At 42.0% G+C, this 19,740-nt stretch overlaps 2 protein-coding genes across 2 annotated transcripts; both read right to left on the bottom strand.

Moving 5' to 3' along the window:
- Positions 1-226: 226 nt before the first annotated feature.
- Positions 227-9,511, bottom strand: nufip2 (nuclear FMR1 interacting protein 2). Its single transcript, XM_061085462.1, has 4 exons — positions 9,085-9,511; positions 5,262-6,950; positions 4,613-4,645; positions 227-4,092 (listed from the first exon to the last, which is right to left on the bottom strand). Exons 1-4 carry the CDS (start codon positions 9,230-9,232, stop codon positions 4,040-4,042), a joined length of 1,923 nt encoding a protein of 640 aa, XP_060941445.1. The 5' UTR covers positions 9,233-9,511; the 3' UTR covers positions 227-4,039.
- Positions 9,512-12,388: 2,877 nt separating this feature from the next.
- LOC133019048 (glycine receptor subunit alpha-4-like) lies at positions 12,389-19,429 on the bottom strand. The gene is made up of 10 exons (XM_061085389.1): positions 19,371-19,429; positions 18,711-18,838; positions 17,697-17,764; positions 16,292-16,515; positions 14,876-14,958; positions 14,647-14,784; positions 14,328-14,542; positions 13,630-13,794; positions 12,901-12,915; positions 12,389-12,826 (listed from the first exon to the last, which is right to left on the bottom strand). Exons 1-10 carry the CDS (start codon positions 19,427-19,429, stop codon positions 12,575-12,577), a joined length of 1,347 nt encoding a protein of 448 aa, XP_060941372.1. The 3' UTR covers positions 12,389-12,574.
- Between the last annotated feature and the right edge of the window lie 311 nt (positions 19,430-19,740).

The raw sequence follows: 19,740 nt of genomic DNA, 5'->3' as shown, positions 1-19,740 counted from the left end.
TCCTCACAACATGATCAACAACACTAACGAATAAAAATATATTAAAAGAGCAACAGTGGGATGCAGTGTGTTTCAATGCTCGTCACTCCATCACAACTATCTGAAGAAATGCATTCATTTGTATAAAAACTTCAAATATATTAACACTGGTGCTATGGGGTTGGGGGGGAAGTCAGTCTTAATCAATAACTAAATCATCTAAAACCCATCAATAACATGAGACATCTTGATTTTCTGTGTCATTTATTCCTTTTAGTCTCATCCTACTTGTGCATCTATGGATAAATTAGGTAATAGCTCAAAAAAACTAAAAACATGTCGAAACATTAATTTGTTAAATCAGTTCATATGAATTATGTGCTACTTCAGACGTGAACTTAATGACAAGAGACTGGCATGAGCACAAACCAGCGAGCGGCTGTCATCTGTCCCATTCTAAACTGATTTTGGCTTCAGGTCACACAGTTCTGAACACAAGCCATGACAATTTCAAAACCTACAACACGCACACACACGCACACCTCACACACAACTGCTCATCGCTTTCAGCTTGAAAAAAAAAAAAATTCGGATTAGCTTTGAGAAAGCTTAAAGACAGCAATGCAAATGTTACAGAAAAAGAAGAAAAAAATGGCACGGATATATGCTGGAAGCAGATTTTAAACAATCAAAATTGCTGTAAAAGTACTTTTAATTTTCACACAGGCACCTGAACATGAAACAGCAGGAGGGGATGGAAGGGAGGGGCCGGGGTTCAAAATATATGAGGAACTTGCATATAATAGGAAGAACTCGCTATGCACACAACCATGAAACAATGAGGCCAGACTCGCCACTCACAACCGAGACGCCCGCTTCAGCGTCCTTGAGGTGATTGCACGTCCTGAGGGGGGGGCGAGAGTCGGAGCTCCACACATGCACCAGGCTCTTTCAGTCAGTCATTCATCAGTCACCCCCTCCATCCACATCACTGATTAACACATCTACTCCGCTTCCACAACCTGTTTTTTGGTTTTGCAGGCTACAACGCTAATAGTTCTATCTCTTATAAATGCATATTCGACATAGCCTTTTTTTCGCTGTATAATAAGTGCTTGAAAGTAGGAGGAGCCTTGGGGCAGGAGGACGAGAGATCCTCTGATTTCTCTGTCGCAGGGCAATCCTCTCGAGAAAACAAAAACTTTTAGAAAGAGAAGGAAAAAAAAAAGTAGTAATTCATCGTTAAGACTACAGTAACATCACGTACGACTCATTTCGATCACCCTGTTTTACATTTAGAAGCCTATGGATGCATCACCGTCCACTGAACAATTTGGCATTATGGTAACCTGATTATATCACTGTCTGTGGATTATGGGCAATCAGAGGAAATTAAATTGAAAACATTTTGCGTGATTTTATGCCAGATTAAGTGTCAATCTCCACAAAGCACAAAAAACATAAAGTGTAACTGCTAATTGTCGAACACCTTGGCGTCCTCATCAGCCAGATCTCATTCAGGGGGCAGCATCTGATAATACTCATCCATCACACGCTATACAGTGGAAGCCTTAAACAAAGCATTTTAAATACCAGAGAGCTGACTGCGATTAGAAACGGAAGTTAAATGTCAACTTGTACAAACACTAAAAAAAAAGAAACAACGGCTGCAGTTATGACTTTCTCTCGGCACACAGGTACAACTGGCGCTGCTGCCTAATCAGGACACAGTGGGAAGAAGTGTACTCCAGAGGCTAATTTCCCAGGTTGCATCTCCCCCACTCAAAGAAAACTAAAAACACACCCCACCACTGATGTTCAGCGATCATACAAATCAAGAGGTGCTTCACTATGAACACGAGGAAGAAAACAAACCATCAAGGTTACAGACTAGTGTACGTTAAAACAGCGCATGGAGCAATGTGCTTATTTTTTCTTCTTTAAAAAGGGGAAAAGAACATTTCAGCCCACAATGATGGATGACAGCACCGTGCATGCCCAGTTTGCCTCAAAAAGGTAATTTCTGATGTTTTGTCACAACATCACATGAGACTCTATATAGCCGGACTCCAATTCATACATGTTCCAATTATGAGAACATAACACAACGGGCCGTTTGGCAAAAGAAAAAGAAATATTGAACATAGTCATGGCTTTATCAACACTACCTGAGTTACATTTAATAATTCTGTCTTTATCCACTTGGTTTTGTTTTTTTTTAAGGTAACAGCCCAAAGCCATTCTTTCAAGGAGTATTTCTTGTCAGTACACATAGATCTCTCTAGTAATTAAAAGATAAAAGCAATTAGTTTACATAAAGTGCTATTAATCCACACATTAACCAAATCATGTCTTCTAGAGCTAAGAAACCTGCACGGTTCCTTTCGTTGTGTAGAATAAACCAATCCTGATCTGGAGATGGAAAGAGATGTCACAGCTGGTAGCAAATTTGGGCTCCATAGACATAATTAGATCTTTCAACATGAGCTCTTTTGCAGAAAAGAAAAAAATAAAATTACTTGTACAATATAATGAAAATGCACCTTAAACATTTTTGAACTGCAGGCCACAGCAGAATCTTGGTTGATGATTTTTGTTAGCTCCCTACAACCCATATCACACATTGCTTGTATGAATGGTTCACATGGGGGTTATTGCACACTGGTTTGCAAAGGTTATCTACAGTAAAACATAATAGTATAACGTATCTTCACATTTCAACACGGTTTTGACAAAGTGGCTAGTCAAGGGGGAACCTAGATTAGTATTGCGATTGTTGTTGTTACTGTAATCTTAGTGTGGCGATGAACAGTGACCTCCGACTCATTCATTTCCACCAGTAAACATGCGAGAAATACAATGCCATAAGACTGAAAAGTAAAGAAAAAACGCTGAGTCAGGGAAACAAAACAAAAATTCCCGTGTCATAAAATTCAACATATGTTCCTTTGACGAGAGCTGAACCAGACAGAAACAGGCAAAAATCATGTGTATGGATATCCTGAGTCTTGCTGCTGAACAAACAGCACAAAACGCAGAAGACCTTGTTGGAAGAAATGTCTCTTACTTTACAGTTTGTCACCCAGTTCATTCCTAAACTGAGACTGCACATATAATCAGGTATACGAGTCTGAATTTAAGAACAGTCTGCACTGACCTGATAACAATCTACATGAAATGTACGAGAAGCGCAAAGATTAAAAAAAGGTTTTGTCTTTGATGGAGACCGGTTTATATTTGAATCTTTAGTAAAACCTGTAATAAACAGTGAAATGAAGGGGCTAGACTTTTACTTCAACTTGGGCACTTTCTGTACCTGTGCTCAGGGGTCATACTGCAGTGCAGATAACACTCATGTTACGTCAGACCAAACAGTATAAAAGAAAGAATAAGAGCAAGCGTTTATTTTCTGGGCTCTTAACTTCCCCGTAAAAGGATTTTAAGACGAGGTTCTCCCTTCCTGGATGGAGCCTCACCTACAAGCGGTCACTGAACTTACAGTTTAACGGGACTCCCTTGATTCTTGCTCCACAACTTCAAGGCATTCTTTGCAAAGTGTGTTTTCCTTTTCGTTCACAATGAATTCAAGCTTGCACACGGATGTGTATGTATAACGTCTAACATATCTACAATGAACTCATATGAACGCGTGAAGAAAGAATAAAATGACCGAGGCATCCCACAGTCAGACTGGCGGCTGCCGAAGTTCGACAGGATAAAGGCTAAAGGAGGCGACGTCCTGGACACCTTCCTTTGTTGAACTCCTGAACATCTTCCTTAAAGAGCCACAAGACAAACAGCTTCAAGATGCAAGTGTCCATTCATCGTGTTGGAGAGGCACCGATCAGCTTCTTTAACGTCCCTCCAGAGTGTTTGTCTCTGCGTGTTTGTTTGTTTGTCTGATGCCCACAAAAGAAAGAGTCTGTTTTTCCGCCCGAGATTCCAAGGAAAATGTGTCATGCTAAACGATCAATGTTTTCACAGTTGTCACTTTATCTATCCGAGAGGATTTATGATTTCCAAGGTAGATAACCGCAGCACCCAGAAGAGAAAGTCTACCTCACTGATCAGGTCCATCCTTGGTTTCATCATAAACCACTACTCTTTTTGGATCTACAGCGGAGGGAAAAGACAGGAAGCTAAATGTTAGGTCATTATATATGTTCTCTGACTTACTAACATAAAGTTAAGTTAAAATTTACCAATTACAAATTCGCAGACAGTGTCAAAATATCCAACACAAACAAAACTCAGCTCTTGTATTAATTAACGATTGAATTAGAGCTTGTGTACATTTGGCAAACAAAGACTCCAATATCATTTATTTCACGTCTGTGTGGACATCAACACAGTTCGCAGGATCATCCAACAGCTGTGTGTCACGCTCAGTAACTACAGCAGTGTGATTACCTTGGGTTCTTTGTTTGCCATTTAGTAATAAAACAATTGTGTCCTCTGGTCTTTCAGGGATTTACTCTTATGAGAATTCCGTGATCTACAGCTATCTGCATGCGCTCTACAGACATATCAAACTTTTGAATGTTCTTATATTTCTCAATCCTATTCTTTTCGACAAAACTGAAACAAAGTGCTAAATATTCTTAGAAGAGTCAGACCAACAGGTTTAAATTACCTTGTTTTTGCAAGTTGAAAATGGATTCCATTTCTGTTGAGGGAAAAGAAAAAGAAAATTATTTCAGCATCAACTGGTCATAAACGCCTAATACTGATCTCATCAAAAACAATTCTATGAAGCCAAATTTATTTACATGTCTTGATTTAATCTTTTGTTCATTTTGTTAGTTTATCCAATCCTCTGTCACAGGACAGTGGTTACAGTTATAATACTTTCATAGTACAATTAACTGTTTTTGATACTGCTGCATTTTTTTAGGCAATAGCCACTCGATGGATGTAAATTAATTTATGTTGGGCAGCGGAGAAACGCGTGGGAACAGCCAGAGAAGTGGAGAAGGTAACCAACTCCTGTTGCACTTCTCTGCTGCCATTCAAAACCATTTGTGCCTTAACAACATGAAATCCGACTGCAAGTATTGAGCGACTTATTTACTCTGCGATGCAAGTTTGTTTTGCTTCACAGTAAAAAGTTAAACCATCCGCTCTTCCATTGTCTTCCTGACCAAATAGCTGCTCAGGTCGTGTTTGATGTCATACTAAACCACACTTGCTGTTACCACCAATAACCACCTCATGGATAAGGATTACAACGTTTAATAGTAAGATAAATGAGTTTGAAGAATAGAGTAGATCGTAAAAGTTACCTTTAGTGTGATAAGTGACAGCAGCTTTAATGTCAAAGGGCCCCCAGCAAGACCTCCTGCCAATGTCTTTAGAGTTGGCCGGTTCTTTAGAGGAGCCAAACAGCAGAGTGGTTAGCTGACCCTGTGCAGGCTTAGCACCATTGTCTTTACCGGGGGCTGGCGCAGCAGAACCTGCACCCTTGGCCTCGGGTTTTGTCTTTTCCTGGCCACATGGCTGCAACTTGTTCTCCTCGTCGCTCGTCACACAAGCAGGAAAACAAGCATTAGACACATTGCAAGGGGCACAAGTCCTTTTCTCGGGGTCTTGAGCCAAAGTGCCGGGCTCTAAGAAGGATGGGCTAATGTCAAAGCAGGGCTGGGCGACCTTGGCTGCACTGGCCTGACGCTCGATCTGAGGTGTGACCCCAGTTGTCTTGTCCTCTGCGGGCACCTGCCCACTCCCTCCGTCCGGCCCCAAGTTGGGCTCGTTGATGAAGGAAAGCCCCCACTGATTCTGGAAGATGTCTCCCAAGGCTTTCTGATTTGTCTGAGCAGCCGGTGGGTCAAGGTGACGGGCACTAGGGAGCACAGGTTGCATATTTAAAGGGTAAATTAAAAGAGTACACTTTCTTAGCTCATATGCTTCTCCATCTACAGGACTGGTTGTAGAGCTACAGTTATTTTCTAAAGGAGATGCTACATTCTCGCCACTTGGGATAGATTGGGCTGGTGGGATACTACCAGCAGCAGGAGCAAAGAAGGTACCCACTGATGGGCAGCCGTTTCCATTTCCAGAAACAGGACCATTAGTAAAGCTAGATGAGGCGATAGTTTTCAAAGCAGACATAGGGACCTGTGACAGCCTAACAGGAGGAGGCAGTGCCTCTCCTCCACCTTGAGCTACTTTGTTGAGGTTCTCTTTTACTTTACTTGCATAACTGATCTTGGGAACAATTTTAGCACTGCTATTGTCCACAGGAAATACTGGAGGGGGCTTGAATAAAGTCCAGGAGTCCTCTTTTGAAGGTGAGGAAAGCTTGGCCTTGTGCCTGTCCTCGCTCTTTTTACCAAACGTGCCGACTGTTTTGCCATCAGAGCTTTTCCTCTGAGATTCACCCACTGAAGCCTCGGACACAGCTGCGCGTCTCGCTGCTGACTGAGCTTCTACTTTGTGGGGAACTCTAAAGCCATCGAGTCTAGAAGTCACTCCCTTCTCAATTGTCTCGAAATCAAATTCCCCAGACTCCTGCGTAGTGTCGTCCTGCTGCATGTCTTTCTCCTTGTCTTTTATCACATTATCAGTGTTCTTGGCATTGTTACATCTGGCCTTGCGTTTCTTCGGAGTAGTATATCCACCTTCTGAACCGCTTCCATCATTGTCCTTGGTCGAATAGCCATTTGTAATTAAGCCACAGTTTACAACGCCATTCTGAAGCAACAAAGAGTCTTTCTTATCCAAAGGTTGGCCCTCGTGATGATTCAAATCCAAGGCCTTGTCATTCTTAAGGTCCATATTCTTCTTATGGTCCAACCCTTTGCTGCTCAATTTTGGAACAGTTGTGTACAGCTTTTGCGTCGACTTCTGCTTCACATTTGCACCACTGATGTATCTGTTACCATTGCTGTTGGAGGGGTGTGACATAGCAACAGTATCAGACAGGTGTGTAATCTTCTCCCCCTCCGCGTCACCGATGTTTACTTTTTTAATGCCTGAAATGGGAAACAAAATGAGTTTATACTGAAATGATGGATGATAGTACACCACAACTTCATAGTTAAACTACCTTGCAGAAGCTGCCCGAACTTTTCCACTTACAGTTTAAAGATATGATTTTAAACAACTCTGGGGCACTCCACCTAATATTCAGAAAATAATTTATTACTTTTATCAAGCTAAAACGACACTTAAATCCAAGTGTGAATAATTCCCTTTAATCAATATTTGTCCTTTAAAGTGTGCCGGTTAGCTACACAGATTTGAACAGGGTGTTTCGTGTGTAACATAAAATATGCAGCATAAATTCAATAACAATTTCCTTACTGTTCGCAGTTCTTTTCTGACTAATTATCAAAGCAATGGCTGTTAAGAAATCTATCAAATGTAAGTGAATGTTGTTACAAAGTGACCTATATACAGTGACCGAGAGAGCCCAACGTACCGAACATTAAGAAAACCCATGCATAAAGAAGAAACGCGTGCAAATTAAGAAAACATCTTCATCAATTTGACGACATGCTGCGAAAAAGACACATGAAAATACAGAAATGGACTGCAAATAGCGAAAACGACCCCGTAAATGTTTCCAGGGGACCCAAGAAAGTTAGGAACCGGTCTGTAGTTCAATGCTGTGTGAAAGTTACTGAAGTATGCACGTGTTTTTTTTCCCCATTTGCATGTATTTTCTTAAGTTGCAAATTTTTCACATTTGCATGTGTTTTCTTGATTTGCAGTGCATTGAGCTCTCTCTTGCCACAGAACCTTTGACCCAATAAAAACATATTCATGCAATTTCCAGATTATGCTTGCAGTGTTACATGAAAACGTAAATCCAAACCACAGATTGTATTGTAATTATAAACTGACTTCCCAAATCATCCAGAGCTGGGTGCTTGTGTTAAAAGAGTGAAGGAGATGTGATGTGTTTTATAACTGTTCACGCTCACTGGCCTGTTGGCTGATGAGCTTTCTTGACAATAGTGATATGACACAAAAGAACAGTACTAGCAGGGTGCAGATCCTCACAGCAGCCCTTATAAATACACGTCGGTCTGGCAGTAAACCATAAATAGGTCTGTGCACTGGCACACAGACATGGAACTGCTGTGTCAACGTGGGATTTCCCTCATGTCTGTGGGCCAAAGCAGCTCAGACAGGATCCTACACACAGCCTCACTTCGCTTTAACACAAAGAGGCAGCTTCTCCTGTATGTACATGCGAATGTGTTAGCACAGCAGAGAGCATAGTCACCGTCACAGATCGTTTCCTGCTGCAGTCAGATCTGGACTTTGTGCTCGTGGTCAAGCGGCTGCGTGGCTGCTCGTAGACTGGTCAACATGCAACAGGCCTGTCAGAGGAGGCTAACGCTAGCTAACGTCAACTTAGCATCGGCTCGTCTGACATTAGCACGCCCTGGCTACATTAGCCGCTCATGACAGAAGGTGACCGACCAACACCAGACAACATAAGTACGTGAACACACCACCGCCACATGCTAACACCACACAGCGCTGTGCTGTGGCGAGTTAAAGAGCCTCACACGCCGGGTGACGGTAGCAGGAGCTAGTCGGGATATTCTAACATGGCCGACAGGAAATGGAAGCTCAGAACATTCCAGTGGAGCCGGCTCGTTTTCCCAAAGTGGCCACGGGCGGAGAGGGGCCAGTCTCCGGCTCCTGCTGGAGACAACTCCCCGTGTGCACACAGCAGGTGGTGGGGTTCTCACCACACGGGGACACGGTGGCTGTATGGAGCGATTTAGCCTCGTTAGCTAAAAGAAAGATGGATGGTGAAGCCGGCGCACAAGGTCAATCCCCGACATGTCAAACCACAACCAGCGACAACTGTCAGGCGACGTCAGCCGAGGATCGAACCTGACGGCGGGCTTCTCCTCCTCCTTCTCCTAGCTACCATGCTAACCAGCCCGCTACTCCACACGAATGTCCCCCCAATTGCTCCAGCCAACAGTTTGTAGTTTGAATTAAGAGCTAGCAAGAGAGCTAAGCCTTCACTAATGATGGGTGCCCACATTACTGACTAGCAAAGAATGCTAGTCGGCTCGTTGACATTAGCCCACAGAGGCTAGCAAGCGTTAGCTAACTTTTTCCCCCCCAGGATGGCCCGACCTGTTTTCTTCGTCTGCGTTTCCTGATGCTGGCGCTGGAAGTGGCTCTGATCATGTTTCACAGCGGCTGTGCGATGGCTGGAGTGCCTGTCCTCCCCGCGCGGCTGGTAGTGTCTGTCTGGTGCCCGATCCCTGGGCTGATCCTCCATCGAAGTGTGGAGACTCGCTCAGCTCAGTGCATTAGCTCAGTGGGTAAGCAGAGAGCAGTCCAATCACTACCACTGTGAAACGGAAGCTATTTGAAGCCCGTGTAAACGTCAGCAGTAAACGTCTAAAAATGGCTCTGGTTTTTTGGGTGGTCGTCGCCGCCACTAAACCCAGGAGCCGGGATTGTGCTGAGACGCGCAGGGAACATTGAGCAGCACTTTGAGCCGCTGGCACATGTTTGATCGCGGGGAAATCACGACGTTGTACAAGTGTTCGCATGGTGGGCAGGACCGGGGTGGGGTTCGAACTACAATCATATGACCGGAGGCTCTGCCACGTCTCCAGCCGGTGGACACACTCTGATGGAGGATCCCCGGGAGACCAGCCCTGCTCCCTAAATAGAAAACCAACTCCGTTCACAAACATGACCCATTGATCTGGCAGATATTGAAGGACTATAAAAAGCTAGGCTCTATTTGCATTTCTGGCAAAATGAGTAAAGATGACTAATAAAATCAGAAGAAAAAAGTTGCATGAGTAACATTTGTGCACACTCCAACTTTCATATTTATAATCCTGTGTCATGTGATGTACTGTATGTGTTATGTATCTTGCTCAATTATACAATTATATATTTTATAACTAATTCCACCGTACATATATCAAGAATAGCGTTTGAGCATATAAATCATGACAAAATATAAATGGAGCATTCATTTAGATACGTTTATCTTATGTGCATAGATTTGTTTTATCACATATCCAAGGATAATATAAAGCAATGCAATTTTCTGCATTGGTGCAAAATGTGCAAAAACAAATACTATAATCAGGAAGATAAGCAGTTTGCTATATGCCTACTATAATTATTTTGCACGCTTAAACTTGAACATTTATTTCCCTGTGTTATGATTGTAAGTGTTTCTTGCCCAATTATGTCTGATCACTAATTCCACCTTCAAACTTGTGAAAATAGCCACTGAGCCGCTCTGCCTGCATCAATAAATATCCTCATTCAGTCATCACAAAGCATAAACAGAGCGTGCAACGATAGACTAATTGATCTAATGTGCATTTATTAGCAGATTTTAGCACTCATCCTCAGTAAGTGTTGTTTGTGAAGTCCGCCTGTCGTCACCTCATCATTTATTATCTCATGTTGATCTGACTTAATTGCGTGTGACTGACAAGTCAAACAAAGAGTAAATGCTAAGAGGTTTTGGGTTGGACCTGAGCAACTAATTCACTTAGTGTGATAGGCTGATATTTGAAGAGCCATTAAAAAGATGAAAGAAGAGCAGTTATTATTGTATTAGGCATTGGACATATTAGTCTTGTGCAATTAACTGATCCTTTGTATGAAAAGGAGGCAATTTCAGCCAATTAATACCACACCCCATGAATCTTAATACTGACTGACAGTTCAACTCAGTAATTCTACATGTAACAGTCAACCCCAAAACATTCAACTCCCCTCAGAATGAGAAGGAAAGTATGATCAGGACTACATGTGACATACTGTCGTTCAACATTGCTCACATGGGACATAAAACAACCAATAGCGCCCCCTTGTGGCTAGAGACCCAATCTGTAGACGGTTGACACGTGCAGTGGAAGTCGAGAGATTTTCACTCAAAAACATGTGATGTGATGTATAGATTTAACAAGTTTCTCTGAGGGTATTGAGTGTGTCTCTGGTGTGAGCTAATTCCAGTCGTGTGATTTCAGAAGAAAACCTCAATGTATCTGAACAAACGATTAAGATAAAGTTTAGTTTTCTATTTTTTAAGGAACAAATTATGTTCAACAGTGATAAAATCTGACAGTTCCTATGGCTAAAAACAATAATTGTACTGTTATTTAGAAAATGTGCCTATCTCCGACTCTGCTGATAAATGCAGCCCTGCTCCTCTTATATGCATACTGTACATGACAGCTACCATTTCAATGAAATATTAATGACAGCTTCGTTTTATGACAAGATTTATTTTTAAAACAAGACATAGAGGCCTCTTTGAGATGGACCTGGTCTCCAGGCTTGTGCACACAGAAAAGCTAATCTAGCAATTTGAAGTATGAGGTACTGAGTTTCAGTCATGGAAGCAACTCAAGAGACTGTTATTGCAGAGGCATTTTGTACAGTTACCACCTGAAAGTAGAGTGAGACCTAAAAATAACCTTGAGTGAGAAAAGTACGAGAGGAAGACAAATATAGTTCAGTGCTGGTTAGATGCTTCTGGCTTCTCACATAGAGTGAAATAATAAACATCAGAGCTCACAGTTAAATTCTTCAGTTTGTATTCTGGCAAAAACCAAATTACTAAATACGTGTCAAAGTTAGAATGAAAATAAATCGACAATATAAACCCGACACTAATAATAGTCACACCACACTGTATTCAAGAGACCTGCAAAGAATTTGGTTCAGGATGGGAATCATGTTATAAATGCTCTCATGTAATATCTGAAAAATTGAAATTATATATATATAATATTAAGATTTCCACTGGAATCTTTCACCATTCTGTTGAATTTATAATTTAATCAAATATTTACCATAGGAAGTTATGTATTTTTTTAATTCCATCAACTTGTTAATGTTGTCAAATGATTGAATAGTTATAATAAAAATATATAGTCAAAATACAGATTTGAAATTTAAGACATGAGTAATAAATAAAATTCATACTATATTTAGATATGTTTGTGCCATGCTATAATATGAGTATATAGTGAAATTGTTGGGCAGTGTCTCCTTTTCTCCTTTAGGCATTAAATCCTTCAATTTAAGTTTGAACAGTATCTCAGTTATTGGTAGAGAATTTGAAATGTAATTTAGCTGATAAATATTATTTTAGATAAAATGGTCATGTTATAAAAATACTTTTACATCCTAGAAGCCTGTAGTTTACTAAGAAATTAAATTATTGGATTAATATTTGGATATATATAGTGATATATGTTTTGTTTACTGTTTGATACAAAACCTGTGGCCATATCAATGAGCTGTCAACCATGGCAACAATGGAGTCAGTGCACTAAACAAAATATTTTTAAAAAGTAGACTTGGCAGGGAAGTACTGCAGTACAAATACACGTGAAGACACAGATGTTTCCAAAAAAGTGTGGGGGTGATACAGTTAAAATACAGACCGGACAACAATGTGTAGTGTTTAATGTATATTGCATCATTGCCAATAAAAAGTGCATCTCTTGGAATTATTAAAAATTGAATGGGACTGATCAACTCCTCCGTGTTGCTGGATTTGGCGGTGACGTGGTCCAGCCGAGGACCCCCAGCCTGTCAATGTTCCAGTGAAGACCCCAGGATCAGATGCCCCCTGTCACTGTGCGGCCTGGAGGTCTTCGTGTCGCAGCACTTTGTAGGTGAGCCAGTACAGCACGTTGAACATGAGGAAGCTCATGGGGAACACGGCTCTGGAGATGGTGTCGATCCTCTTCGCTCGATCCACGAAGCGCCGGCGGATTTCATAGAAACCCAAACCAGGAGGTAGATCAGCAAACACCGGCGTGGCGTCCATTTCCGGTGCACTTCCGGCCGACAGCGCCATGCCCAAACTCTGGAAGAGGAGACCCTGCTGTGCCAGCTCCTCCTCCTGGAAGAAACAAGACACAGCTCAGCATATCCATCTGCTCTTATCTGAGAGACATGTCTGTTTTCTTTCTAAGCTGGAGTCTGAAGGGAACAAGGCGAGAACACGTACCCGCGAACAGGCGCTGCACTGCTGGGCCACGCCCCCATGAGCAGCACTGTTTCCTGACGTGTTGTTTCCCTTCGCTTTACTGTCTCCACTTTGCTGATGATGATGAGGAAAAAAAACATAACATGAATATAATCATCAAACAGATTTCACAGATCGAACAGTTTGCAATAATGAGAGCCCGCTGAGTCACATTCATGTTTCAGATCTTGTACATTAACAAGTGATCGTCAGCTGCTTCTTGTAAAGTGAATACACGTCTGACATTAATGTGAAATGAGGCAGCTCGAAGATGCTGTCAGAGCAAATCTATTTCAGCGGCTTTGCATAATCCCTGTTAATGATTAAGTAAACAGGATTCAAGCAGATGACTGTATTGTGGTGTAAATATTAGAAGGTATTAATGAATCCTGCAGCTGACTTCACACTGCTGCATTTAAGAATCATTTTAGTTTTTAAAGGTGGCTAAAAAGCCCGTTATTTTTCCTTATTCCAATGAAAGTCCGGAGTGAGGCAGCAGGATGTTGAGAGGATTCAGGAAAACAGAATTAATAACAGGTCACTGCTGCCTGCGTTCCCCGGCTGGAGCGCAACATGCAGCCGGGCTCAGGGAATAGCAGGTGACAGCTGCCCGAGGGGCTGTGTGGGTGGGTGAATGGGGGGGCTGGGGGGGTCACACTCACAGCTCTCTGCCGCTGCTGCTCTTTGAGCTTCTTCCTCAGTCTGAAGAAATCCTTGTGCTGGCGTGAAACAAAATTAACGGCTGCGTACTCCAGTAGTGCAGCAAAGACAAAGAGGAGACACACCGCCATCCAGATGTCTATGGCTTTCACATAGGACACCTGTAAGGCAGTGAAAGGCAAATCAGGAGAGGCAGGGACACGAGAGAACTATGTATGGAATGTTACAGAATACATGATCTGTCTTCACTCGTGCTAAACAATAGTAGCTCAACAAAACTACACTAAAAATACTCCATTGCAAATACAATTTGTAGATTATTTTACTCGAGTACTCGTGCAAAAGTATTTGCAACATTCTGCTCATTATGCAGAAACGTCCCTGTCAGGGTTATTTTTTTACATAATTTCTTCATATTATTGGATCATTATTATTGAGACATAATAGGTTAAGGTGTAGCTAAGTATAACTACTGTATATATTTCAGTGTATTTCAATGACTGTAACATTTTAATCTCAAACATAACTGTAAAAATGTAACTGAGTGGAAAAGGCCAATTAGCCGCTTCCCCTCTACGGATCTATGCTCTCTCCATGTGACTTTCTAGTTTTTCCTGACATCATCCTGGACTCTGTACTAAACAATTCATTTGTATTTCACATCAGTGATGTTTAAGAAACCAAACTCTCTGACCTTTGGAAGGGAAGCCCTGGAGCCAGAGCTCTGTGTCGTCATGGTGAGCACCGTTGTGATGCCCAGTCCCACTCGGGCCGGAGCCGCATCCATGTTGATCCAGAAGGAAACCCAGGACAGGATGACGGTGAGCAGGCTCGGTATGTACATCTGAATCAGGTAGTAGCCCATCTGACGCTCAAGGTAGAACTTGACCTCGATGCAGGTGAATTTACCTAACAACAGGAGGAGATACAGGTGCAATCTGACAGTCTCATTAGAAGTCGATGGGCGGCATCTTTTAAGGATGCTGAACGACAGGTTGTCAAATGCCCTGTACCTGTGTTGTAGTGCTTGGTGCAGTAGCCCAGGCCTTTCTCCTCGTTCAGGACAAACTGAGGCAGTGTCATATCATCAGCCACCTGCACCGCCCCGACATCCAGCCATTCAAAAATAAGATCGTTCATGGTGTAGCCGACTAGAAGAGGCAGAAAGACGGCAAACCATACGTAATAGGTCAAGATAAAATGTTTGTGTAACACCAGGCCTGCCATGAAAACTTGACTCACAGCTTTCCAGCTGCATGATACACATCTGGCTGTCCATGGGGAAGTTTTTCAGATCCATGGGACAGGAGAGAGTCAGCGTCAGCCTGGAAAACAGAGACAGTAACTTCATCTTAGTACTGGAATGCAGGGGTCAGGGGGGGCACTGGAACCATGCTGAAATCTGATGGGCCCCTGAAGTGCCCCTGTCCTGTCATTAGTCCGTTTTCTATATATATATAAACTACTCCGTTACTAATTATAATTATAAATATCACAAATTGTGAAAAACTTTCATTTTCCATGCTTTTAAGAAATATCCAGTGGGCTTGAACAAGGGACTTAAAAATAATAATTAAATTATGAGTTAACAGTAAAAATTAGTGACTTAAATGTTCACTGAATTGGAATTGGATGTTGGACATGTAATTGGCCAACTTGTAAACTGTGTAAATTGTGATCCCCTTCATGATGCCTAATCTACAAAAATCCAAAATAAGAATAAAATAAAATGTGGATACCCTGCCAAGCAACACCTCCTAAACCCCTCAGGTGTCACTCGAACCCCTTTTGCACTCTCACCCCACATTGAGTTCACATCAAGCAGCTCTATCCTCCTCTTCATCTTTCCATTCCACTGCAGCCTCAGACAAACCACCAAGGACTGGCAGGTGCTGACAGACAACATGTCCACCTTTTGAAAGGTCTGATCTAACACCAGCACACAAAAACCTTCCCCCCCTCACCATAGGGATCTGGATCAAAAAGAACATCCCATCCGTCAATGGAGATGTTGGCTTCACTGATAATAAAGTATTTTGCTGACACAGCTTTCCCTGTCTCTCACTGCTCATTTCAAGCACCATTCTTCTCTTTTATCCAGGAAAGACGAGGTGAAGATGAGTGATATTGAAGAGAGGAGGAAGAAGTGACTGCTGCTGCTGCGTCAGTGTCATTCAGAGATACTCTGATGGTAAGTGAGGCCAATTTTTTAAAAGGGTGAAACATTATGTTTCTGTTATTCCAATGGATTGTTGTTGGTTGAAAGGTTCAAGTTTCATCCGGGGAAAATGATTTCATCTTAGGCAGAATTGCAAACAGAGCTCTGAACACTGCTTTCTCTCTTATACAGTATATTCTACTCCTAACTCCTTATCATTATGCTACAATTCACCACCGCTTTACTGCCACATCACTGACCTGAGCCTGCGGATACTGTTTTACATGAGCCACAGTGTGGGCTGGACAGTACGATTATAAATGAACTGAACTGGAGTGAAACAAACATGCTGTTGGATCATATATACGACTGCAACTTGCCGTGGTAGAAGTTTGTATTCCTTTGGCAACATAACTAACAACAGATCTGGAGGAGTCACAAAAGAGACGCATCACGGTGCATCAATCAGCTAGATGACCAATTTTTAAAATTAAAATAACCTGATGCTGTAGAGGACATTTCCATTGTGGAATATCCGAAGCAGTTTGTTGTCTGTTGTGACCTCGTGGAAGTTCGCTCCCTTTTCGTTTGCGAAGAACAGGTCAGGTTTCCAAATGGAGTCCAACATCGACGGGTCCAGGTCCAGAGAGTCGTCTGGATATTCCTTATACGCCAGTCGAGGGTCGTTCCACTGCTGCCTCAGAAATACATTGAGGCGGTAATCCTGTGGAGTTAAAAATATATATAATCTTTTCATTTCTCTGAGAACAAGTGAACATACAGAACAACAAACAAGGAATTTATGAAGAAGAGATCAGATAGGTAAGCTTTAAAAAGCTATGTGTAATACCTAAAACCAAAATCTGCCATTGTTTTTGAGCACATGAGGGATATCTTGGGTTATATAAGTGTACAGTAGTACTTTAGTTTTTTTAAATGAGAGAAGAGAGGTGAGGTAGTTTCCGCAGGGGATCATGATAGAATAAGAGAAGCAGATTCACTAACATTTGACTGTTATGCATCAAATTATGTTGTCATTTTAGTAAAGATTGTGAGAGGGCTGAGATTGAGTCGACAATAAATAAATCTGCAGCCTCACTTAGCAGGTGAGGTCCACTGAGCCCCTCTCACAGGGCGGATGAGGAGGAGGAGGAAAAAAAGCTACATAAATGCTGACAAACAGACTTGAGTGGCCATAACCCAAATGACAGCGCACTCCACTAACAATTTCATCAATTCAAATTTGATGGCCCTCCAAGGAGATGTTTTCAAAAATGCATGAGGCTTCTTTCTAACGCTAAACTTCAGTAAGAAAAAGGACACACAAAAAAAAGATAGACCCCAAACTCTCTCTGTTGGCCTCATAAATAAAGGATGGCCTCTGATTTGACAGAGACAGAGAAATCCTAGCGTACAGTAATTCAGTGAACTAACAAGATGGTGTTTACAGTCACTAATTAGTCATAACCCGATGAGCGTATGTTTTAGGGATCATGAAACGTGGCCTAACTAACAGAGGGACGAGAGCCAGAGATTTCTTCAAAAGGAATCAACACCAGAGTCGGATGCATCTGAGAAATTATTTTTTGTCAACCAAAATATGTCTGCCTCAGATGTGGACATTCGAATGTTGTGATAGGCAGTTGGGAGAATAAGTCCATGTTTTGCTATTTTATACATCAAAACCATATTACAAGGGGAACTATGGCCTAACAGTCTCCTGAAATTCCAGCAAATAAATGATGATACATTACTAAACAGCTGCCAATGGGCCTTTCTGCGAGTACTTTTATTTTAAGTCCTTTTTTATAATGCTAATTCTTTATTAATGCTAGTACTTTTTCTTTGGTACAAAAAGTTAATCGAAAAAGTGTGACCGCTGTAGATTGTAGCTCATATTCTCACCATTGTTGTTTCGGTGATGGATCCGAAGCTGTTGATGAAGAGGTTACAGGTGACGTTGACAGGAGGACCTGACAGAGAACAGATTTTCAACACACATCATAGTTACACTGGTTTCTGAAATATACTGTAATACACATTAAATGGACTGTGTTTATTTAGCACCTTTAGCGCCTTTCCAGTCTTGTCAAACACTCAAAGTGCTTTACAGTGCAAGTCATATTCACACACGACAGTCAGAGGCAGTGTTAGGGTTCAGTGACTTGCTCAAGGACACGTTGGCAGAGTGACTGGTAGGAGCTGGGGATCGAAGGTCAGAAGACGTCACTGACCCACAGCCGCTCCAAGTATGAAGCCCAGAGCAGGACGCTGGTGTAAAATAAAATCTGCTTGCTCCCTTCATAATGTGGCGCGCTGTGTCCTGATCCTCAGACAGTTGTATTGTCATTTCCACCATGCTCCCATTAGTGTGGTCTCTCTGTACACCACTGACACGTTGAATATTTCAACGTCTTGTTTCCTAACAGGCCATAATTTATTGATTCTCCTTTAGTTACATTAGTGTATATATAACTAATCAGTCGGGACCTACCCAGCATGCACTGACAAGGATGTGGAGCAAGTATGAAATATGTATGCAATGCAACCCCAGAGGCTGAGGGGGAAGTATGTCAGTTGATAATCTGCCGGCTTCACTCACCAAGAAAGCTCCAGATTGGACTGAAATAGGCCTGTGGGGTAATATACAAGGGCAACTGCTCATATCTGACAGAAAGATCTGAAGGAGAAGTCGTGACCTAAGGCAGTGGGTCAGTATAAAAACCGCAACAACACATGACAAAACGAAGGCTCCTGTGGGAAAACCCCGCAGCCTGCAGGATCTCTCACTTCTGACCCATCTGTGAATGGTTTGTGCTGCCTCGCCGCCCAGACTGTTATGCAAATTGAGCAGCGTACTTTCTCACACCTGTCCTGGTGGAGGAGGTTCCTCCTGCCGCACGCCACACTGTGCGTTACCTTTGAAGTTGGGTCTGATGCGGGCGTCGTAGCCAGATGTGCGCCCCATCAGTTTGTCCAGAAAGTCAGATGGAGAGGGCGGCTTGGCTGCTCTGCTGGGCAACTTCATCTCCTTACAGAGCACAGACCTGCCAGATGACGGCACAACAAACTGCATGTGCTCACGTGATTTTACTTAATAATTTATACCTCCAGTCTATGCAGAGAATGAATATGTGCTACTGATATACAATATCAATAATTGCAGCTGCAGGAATTGTACATGCATTTTTTAGCAATTGTCTTTTGTACTAAACAGTGCTCAGATAAGGCTGTTTTTATATATTTCCAATCATATACACATCTTCTGCAAAATCATTTTAAGTATTTACTTTAATCCTGCATTTTACATTAATAAACATTTTCATTTAATAAAGTGCTGTCTCTTAAATACAAAAATCCATGATTCTTCTCCTTAAAGACAACTAAACGTTGTCATGCCTCTAAGGCAAAGAAGCACCGCTAATCTCCTGCCTCATTAACAGTTGTTAAATTCAGTGTCAAGGTCTAGAAAATAAACATGCAGTTTATGCCTTATAATTAATAAGAAAACAGCAGAGCTCTCCTACAATCAGCTTCAAGTAAGGTGAATATAAAGTCCAACCTTAAATTGTGTCTTACCCCCCTTGTAGAAGAATGACAGAAGAAGACCAGATCATACACAAAATGTGCAATAGCATTCTTACTAAGGAGGAAACAAAATGATGAGACCAAAGGAGAGAAAAAGAACTGTAAAAGAAAAAAGCTGCGATGCAGGGAACTTGTTTGCTCCTCCAGTCCGACTGTCCTCTCCACTCAGCTGAGGCTGCCTCCCCCTCTGCAGGTGTAAAATACAGGATGCTGCTGCTGTATAATTCAAAATCCTGGGGAAGTTTTTTTTCCTTCCTGCCTGTGTTTGTGTGGATGACTTCAAGCTTTATCTCTTTTTTATGGCCATATGCATGCTGAAGGAGTAACCGCAAGAACATTTAAAGAGACAGGCGCATTTTCA

Source organism: Limanda limanda, chromosome 14 (genome assembly GCF_963576545.1).
Source record: "Limanda limanda chromosome 14, fLimLim1.1, whole genome shotgun sequence".
NCBI lineage: Eukaryota > Metazoa > Chordata > Actinopteri > Pleuronectiformes > Pleuronectidae > Limanda > Limanda limanda.
The sequence above is the reverse complement of the archived record's forward strand: the minus strand, read 5'-3'. Positions and strand labels throughout refer to the sequence as shown.

Coding starts and splice junctions, on each gene's coding strand:
- LOC133019048 (XM_061085389.1), bottom strand. CDS start 19,429: ATGCTATTGCACATTTTGTGTATGATCTGGTCTTCTTCTGTCATTCTT. Junction 17,765..18,710: donor CATCAGACCCAACTTCAAAG/GTAACGCACAGT, acceptor GTTCTCTGTCAG/GTCCTCCTGTCAACGTCACC. Junction 14,785..14,875: donor TATCATGCAGCTGGAAAGCT/GTGAGTCAAGTT, acceptor TGCCTCTTCTAG/TCGGCTACACCATGAACGAT.
- nufip2 (XM_061085462.1), bottom strand. CDS start 9,232: ATGGAGGATCAGCCCAGGGATCGGGCACCAGACAGACACTACCAGCCG. Junction 6,951..9,084: donor AACGCAGACGAAGAAAACAG/GTCGGGCCATCC, acceptor TTCCCATTTCAG/GCATTAAAAAAGTAAACATC. Junction 4,646..5,261: donor TGTCACTTATCACACTAAAG/GTAACTTTTACG, acceptor TTCCCTCAACAG/AAATGGAATCCATTTTCAAC.